The sequence below is a fragment of the Mirounga leonina genome, unplaced genomic scaffold (assembly GCF_011800145.1).
Source record: "Mirounga leonina isolate KUSES-001 unplaced genomic scaffold, KU_Mleo_1.0 Mir_101595, whole genome shotgun sequence".
In the NCBI taxonomy this organism is placed as follows: Eukaryota; Metazoa; Chordata; class Mammalia; order Carnivora; family Phocidae; genus Mirounga; species Mirounga leonina.
This window is the reverse complement of record NW_023270158.1, coordinates 143,078-150,241: the sequence shown is the minus strand read 5'-3', so window position 1 is coordinate 150,241 and position 7,164 is coordinate 143,078. Positions and strand designations below refer to the sequence as shown.

The 7,164-nt window shown below is 50.1% G+C and overlaps 1 protein-coding gene across 2 annotated transcripts in view; it reads left to right on the top strand.

The window, feature by feature from the left end:
- The first annotated feature begins 283 nt into the window (after positions 1 to 283).
- Positions 284 to 7,164, top strand: part of GPM6B (glycoprotein M6B) — a 149,158-nt gene continuing 142,277 nt past the window's right edge. For both annotated transcript variants that reach the window (XM_034999491.1, XM_034999350.1), the window contains exon 1: positions 284 to 400. In XM_034999491.1, coding sequence (XP_034855382.1) covers positions 397 to 400 — 4 coding nt within the window. In that variant the 5' untranslated portion in view covers positions 284 to 396. The remainder of the gene's footprint in view (positions 401 to 7,164) is intronic.

Here is a 7,164-nt window from a genome sequence, read left to right as displayed (position 1 = left end):
GCGCCCCTCGGCGCCCGCTTCGGGTGGGGGTTGTGGCCCAGAGGAAGCCGCAAGCAGCGCCGGCCACCCTGGCGCGCCCGCTGCCGGGGTCGGGCCCTCGCTGCGGGCGCACAAAGCCCCCGGCGCTGACGTCAGGGCCCCTCTCGGCGCGGCCGGCCCCCAGTGCAGGCGGAGCCGCGCCGCGCTCCCACCCCGGCCCCGGAGCCAGGAGCCAGGAGCCAGGAGCCAGGAGCCAGGAGCGAGCCGCCAGCCGCCAGCCGCCAGCCCAGCAGCGCAGCCCGCCCGGAGCCCCCGGCGCACGTGCCCGCCAGACCTGCAAACTTGTGCCACCGGCTCTGCCCGTCCCCGGGGAGCCCGAGCGCCCGGAGCCCGCGCCCCTCCCGCCCGTCTCCAGCCATGGGTAAGCGAGCGCGTTGGCCCCGCGCCCCGGCCCCCGCCGCACCCCCGCTCAGGTGGGGCTCCCGGGGCACCTCCGCGCCCGGAGGCCGGAGGTGGGAGGGGCGCGACGCAGGTGTCCCGAACGCCCAGGTGCGCGTCCCTGCCCCGCGGCGGGGCGTCCCCGTCCCGGCTGCGCTCTGGCAGCCGCCCCCCCCCCCCCAACCCCGGCGCGCGGCCCGCGGGAGGGCAAGAGCCGGTGTCCCGGGAGGGGGTGCGGAGCAAGCAGACGGGGCGTCCCGGGCGGCTTTATTTTAAGGGGTGGTAGAGAGGAGTCTCTTGCTCATTTCCCGGAACGCTCTCCTGTCGCCCGAGCTCCCAGTCCGGTCCTGTCCCACCCTGCCGTGGTCTTCTTGCCCTTCAACCCGACACGAAACGAACGCCCGGTTCCCCGAGGCTGGGGTCTTCCGAGAGCTCATTTGGGAACCATGACCCTTGATACCAGGAAGGGGGGAGGGGAGAGGGACAGGATGGGTCAGAGGGTGAGTCCCTTTTCTTTGTCCCCCGTTCCAACTATCAAAATGCGGACCTGGGCGCAGGTGGACACGGGTTGCCAAGCGGACTCGAGTGCAGCTGGGGGGATCGACTAGTGACGGTGAAAGCCCAGTTCTGGAGACCGAAAATCTCCAACCTGGCCCGGGGCGAATGTTAGGCGGCTGTGGGATTCTTTCCGTCCCCTCCTAACACCCCGACATGCTGCCGTCAGCAGCATGTCGTTAAATGGGGACTCCATCGGAAGGGAAACTCGGGAATGCTGTGGAAAACGACCTAATTCCGCCGCACCCCGGGAAATGTCTGAGGGCTGTGACTGGGAAAGGGCTTCTCTCCCTGCTCTGTTATCCTTCTCTGCAGCCAGACTGCGGCCACAAGCGCCACAAAAGCCACAGACTGTGGAGCCACGCCGGAGCATTCCTAATGAGGAGCGCCGTGGGTTTAACCATTGCGGGTTAATGGTCGGGGCTTGGGAATCCCTGCCCGTCCCCCATCCCCACCCGTGGCCTCTTACCCAGTCTGCATCCCTCTGCTATTGAGAGCGAGCGAGAGAGCGAGCGAGCGCTAGAGAGAGCGCGCGCGAGAGTGTGTGTGTGTGTGTGTGTGTGTGTGTAAGTGAGGGGGTGTAATTTTGTGCCGATTGTAATTTTGGTCAGGGACAGTAGGGAGAGCTTATTATTTTGAATTCAAAGGGAGGAGCAAAGAATTGTATAGTTGAATCTTTTTTAATGGACTAGGTGGTCAAAATATGGGAGGAAACAAGGCTCCCGAATCCAACAAGAGAATTTCTTACCAAAAAGTTAGGGGAGAGCTAGGATAAAATCCTTCTAGAAAGGGCAGAATTGAGTGACCTGTAACTCTGGTTCCTACCTCTCTTAATGCCCCCACCTGAGTAGTCCCATCACTCAATGTTCCCTTTTATTTTACTTATTTTTTAAAAAATATTTTTAAGTAATCTCTACACCCAAGGTGGGGCTCGAACTCACAACCCGGAGATCAAGAGTCCCCTGTTCCACCAACTGAGCCAGCCAGGTGACCCTCAAGGCTCCCCCCCTTTTTAATGCTTCCCCCCTTTTTAATGCTTCCCTTTAAATGAGGTTCATACACAAAAATCAAATGGCTGCTGCTGAGCCTGGAACTATTTTGGCAATGCTTGGCGCAGAGATGTTGAAGGTAAAGAAGTACAGGGCTGAGGGAAGCATTAACTGGTTTTCCTGAAATAAAGTTACTTCTGGTTCATTAACGCTAGGTGTTAGAATTTGTACTAGTTCGAAATGGAGCATCCAGTTACCACCCGGGGAACCTTCTTGAGGATGGCTTTCACAGGACCCTGGGCTTCCTTGGGGGCAGGCTTTAGTGTTTAAATAGGTGTGGAGGTTAGATGGCAGTTCTCATGAGGCAAATGCCCAAACCAGAGGCCTGGTCTCAAGGAAGTACTTTGTGTCTGGGACAATTGTTGGTTCTACACTTCAGTTGCCAATTTATGTTAATTTGTGCATACCTCACTTGTTCTGGCAGTAGCCTTGGTTTCAGTTTTTAGGTTTTACATTAAAAAAAAAAAAAGGGGCCCTTCATGCCAAAAGGAAACATAGTGATTTCCTTTGGTAGATTCTTAGTAAATACACCACAAGGCCATGAACTGGTTTTATTTTTCCAGATGTATTTAATTACCCAGCATACCCTTATGAATGTTTCAATGGAAATGATTTAATGTTGGGAAAATTCTCGCCATTGGTGCAAGTTGGGACTTGGGTTCTTACGCAAGTCACTTCCTTAACCCGGTATTAGTTCATTTACTGACTGGTAAAATGAGTGAGGTTTATGGAAATAAAAGCCCCTTTGGACTCAAAGTGTAAGGTATTCAACATCTTTAAGTTGAAAAAATACTGAGCAGGAGTGGTGCATGCAGTTTTATCTCTCAGTGTCTCTTAAAACCTGTTCTTGTTGAAGGAGTTGTGGGGTTTTTAGGGCTTTGTTGAGCTATAATTTACAAACCACACAATTTGCACATTTGAGCATACAGAGTTCGTGATTTGTGTGTATTCCGAGTTGTGCTGCCACCACCACTGACGGAGTCATCACCCTAAAAGGAAACCCTGTGCCCCTTGGAAGTCACTCCCCATCCCACCCCCATCTCCCCTGGCAACCGCTAATCTACTTTCTGTGTCGAGGGATTTGCCTATTCTGGACGGTTCATGTAAATGCAACGAGCCAATTGATGTTTGAAGTGTGTTTGACTAGTCAGTAACTTTGGGTGTTTGGCCCAATGGGAAGATGTTGATGTTACATGTTCGTATGCAGTACATCACCTAAGTGAACGCGTCGAAACGAATTACTTCCCTGGCTGAAGGGTTCCACGTTTGGCCAATGTCCACCTGTGTGCATGTGCACACACATTTCCTGGTTTTACTCTGGTTTTCTCTGTTGGGAACTCATGTTGCCTAACAGAATTGTTTTTTTTTTTTAAGTAATCTCTGTGCGCAACGTGGGGCTCAAACTCCGGACCCTGAGATCAAGAGTTCCATGCTCTAGGGACTGAGCCAGCCAGGCGCCCCCAGAATCGTTACTCTGTTACCTTATTCACAGGCCTGAAGACCTTAGCAACTACTCGGGTTCAGTGTCATAAGCTCTGATAAAGGCATTTGTGGAATATCCACCCTGCTTTGACATGGCTTATGTATCCAGAGAGAAGCGCTGATTTTGATTCATTAGTTGCCTATCCTTTTAAGTGCAAATTCTATGTGAAATGACCAGAGACCGCAAAATAACTAATTGTTTTCATCCACTTTGTGGCAAGGACATTTTTTTTGAGGATTATGAATTTAAACGGTCATTTCACAAAAGAGCAGTACAAACAACTGGCTCAGAGCAGTTTTTCTTTAACTGTAACGTGCATACAAACCCTCTTTGATTTTGTTGAAGAAGCAGTTTTTTCACTCAGCGGGCCTGGATGGGAGCGGGGTTTCTGCGGGTCTGGCAAGCTCCCTGGTGGTGCTGGTGCTGCGGGTCCCCAGGGTGAGGAAACTGAGGAAAAGCAGGGCAAGCCAGAGGCCGTGTGTCTGCCCCAGCAATCCCACCAGCTTGCTCTGTGGTCTTAGCTAAATCATTTTCTCTTCTTGATCTCCCTTTACTACAGAATACGAGGATTTGATGAAGTTATTTCTTTGGGCTCTTACAGATCTAAAGGGGTATAATGTAGAAAAAAAGAAAGGAGAAGGTAATGTGATGCTTGAAAAATATGAGCAAACCGCTCCCTAATTGTTCAAACACCATCGGTTTCCGGGAAGCCAGCGTTTGTAGTCAGGCTGAATGCTGGCATCTTGACGTGCCCGCCAACGGGCATAGTGGCCCTGCTCCGGGGAGCCTGGTGGAGGAAGCTGTGCGCGGTGCTTCCAGCTTTGGCTTCCCCTGCCCTCTTCCTCCGAGAGCTGGCGGCTGCAGAGAACTTTGCTCTCCCCACACACCGGCCCAGATCACCTTCGGAGGCAAGACTCAGAAGGAAGCGCCCTGAGGAACCAGACAGGCACACCTACGTGTCTGGTTCGGGAGGTTTGCTCAGAAATTCAGATGCAATTGCAGACAAAGGAACCGTCTCCTGACAAATAGCCGGGCAGGAAGTATTTCCAGAATGTGCTCGCCTCCCTCCCTGTGAGTGTAAAGATCTTACATGGAGCCCACCCTCAGGTCTTGGAGAGGGCTCCCTTTCAGTCTCTGGAGGCAAACTGAAATTTTAAGTAACCCTCACAGTCCAGTAGCGCAGAGTTATGTTTGTGACCAACAGGAAATAATTAATTAGTGTATTTTTGCTCCAGCAAAAGCTGTTGCCCAAACCACTTGACCCCTGCAAGGGTTTTAGAGCCGATCCTTAGCTGCCGCACCCAGGGTCAGGCGGTTAGATGGTTTCTTGAAAATGCTAAAGTGGTGAATCATCAAAAGTGCCACATGTGTGTCTTAAACATTCAATTAACTTTAAACATTAATTCGCCAGTATTTTGTTGTAGAGTTGAGGTCTTTGCTTTCAGTGTGAGCCCTGGTTGGGATTCCTTGAAGTCTCGCTCGCATGTCAATCACAGCCCAAATTCATTGGCTTCTGATTTTCAGTTTCAGAGTCCTCTAAAGTAAAATGAGAGCTTAAGGGTATCGGGAGCCAGTCTCTGTGCAGAATGCTCTTCTATCATCTACCGCACTCCCCTTAAACCTCTACAATTGTCCTGTCCATGGTTTCAGGCAACTATTTTTCCAAGTGACTCATTTTTAAGGCTTGCCAAAGCAATGAGCTTGGGTTTCAAAGAAATAAAAGCTCTTTCTTTTGCACACGTTTTCTTAGCCTGTGTAGTATGGAATTAAATTTCATAATTACAGTAACAAATACAACTGACATAGTTAGGTTGGGGAGCAAACCCGACTGACTCTTAGGTACACAATTCAGCTGGTGGCAGAAAGAGTATATAGATGTCCTGCGGAATAACCTTGAAACCAAGTTCTGTGGACAGTGGTCAATATGGCTTACAAAAGGAGTAGAGAATAATGGAGTAATTGGGTGCGTCCATGGGGTAGACGCTTTGTTAAGGTCTATCTATGTTATAAACGTACAGATTACAAGGTACGTTGTATATAATTTATGTATTACAAAACTGTGATAAACCACCCTGAATGAAATAGGGCGAATGACTTTAAGTACTGTTTCTTAATAACATGAATACTTTCAGCACAGATTTGCACAGAATAACAGAATTCAGAGCTTGAAGACGCTTCAGAAGTAATTTGATGGCCGGAGGCAGACAGACACAAAAGCAATTTACAGAGCAGTTGTTTTGCCTTTAGCTTTTTTTTTTCCTTTTGATGTATTAAAATATTTTCCTGTCCTTGGTGAAAAGTACTTCCCTCTTGTTGGATTTTTGAAGTTGAGGGCAGCTTGGAGTGAAACGCCGTTGCGGGGAAATTCATCCTTGCGGCCAGGACTGAAAGGTCACTCGGTCGGAGTGTTTCCATTCTCCTCCGCAGTTGGGTTCAGCACGCGCCGCTGCGAGGCCATGCGACTCTGGATCCCGGGGTCGTGAGTGCTGGTTCGAGCCTCGCCTTAGGTGTAGCGATAACTTAAATTAAAAAAAAAACAAAAACAACAACACCCCAAACTGCGTTCTGTCCTTAAATCAGCACAGCTGTCTCAGAGAGACCAATGAAGAATTATAATAGAAGTAATTATAGCTCCTGTAGAATAATTTCCTCTGTCCAAGGAAAATGAGATGGGGGGGCATTGGTGTTGGTATTTCAGAGTGGGGTTCTCTGGGGAGATAGTTACCCTTGATGGAAGACTTGAAGGATGAGCAGGAGGACAAGGGTGGCAGTGGCCAGGAGTGGCTGTACCTAGGCCCTGGGTACAGATGTGCAGGAGTGGGCAGTGGGGGAGGCTGCGGGATGCGGGGCCATGGAGGTGGGCATGGCCTGGATGTGGGGGTGCTGAGGCCTGCGGCGGGGCCGGGCCACAGGTAAGAGCCGCAAAGAACTTCGTGTTACCCTCTTGCTTGGGGAGAATCGCCAAGGGATTTCAAGCAGGGAAGTGATGGATGGAACTGCCAATCGGAGGAGATAAAAGAAACCACCGAGACAGAGAATCGTTAGTGTCTAATTGTAAAATTCCAAATGGAAGTCTAGAAGGAGTTCTGAGAAGGGTGAGCTCTTGTAGCTTATCGGAAGCTTCTGGTGGAGACTTGGATTTGAGGTGTTTTGAGAAGAGTGGAAAGGCTTAGGGTGCCGTGGAAGAGAGGTAGGAGTGAGCAGAGTTCCTGGTGGAATCCTGAAGAAACTGGTTTGGCCTGAGCAGAGAATGGGGGTGGGGAACAGTAGGAAATGGGGGGGGGGGGGGGGGACGCGTTTTAATTACAAATGGACACATAGACCTGGATCTTACAAAAATGTTTTTAATATTGTCTATTGCCTCCTCCCTTTCAAAGGATAAAGTGGAGAAGGAAGGAAGCGTGAGCCTTTCTGGGTTGGAAAAGGCCATGTTTGGTGTGACTCCAGAGCGGGTGGGCATTGAAATGGAACCTGGTCTTGTCTATTTGTTTATTTGATTAGTTATCTTAAAAGTGGCGCTTTTCTTCCTTAAATATTTGAAACATTTCGCCAGTGAAGTGATCCGGGTCTGGAGTTTTCTTTATAGAAATGTTTAAAGTTCTATTTTTTTTCCCCACAGAGATAGTACTATTCAAATTTACTCTTTCTCTTTATTTCATT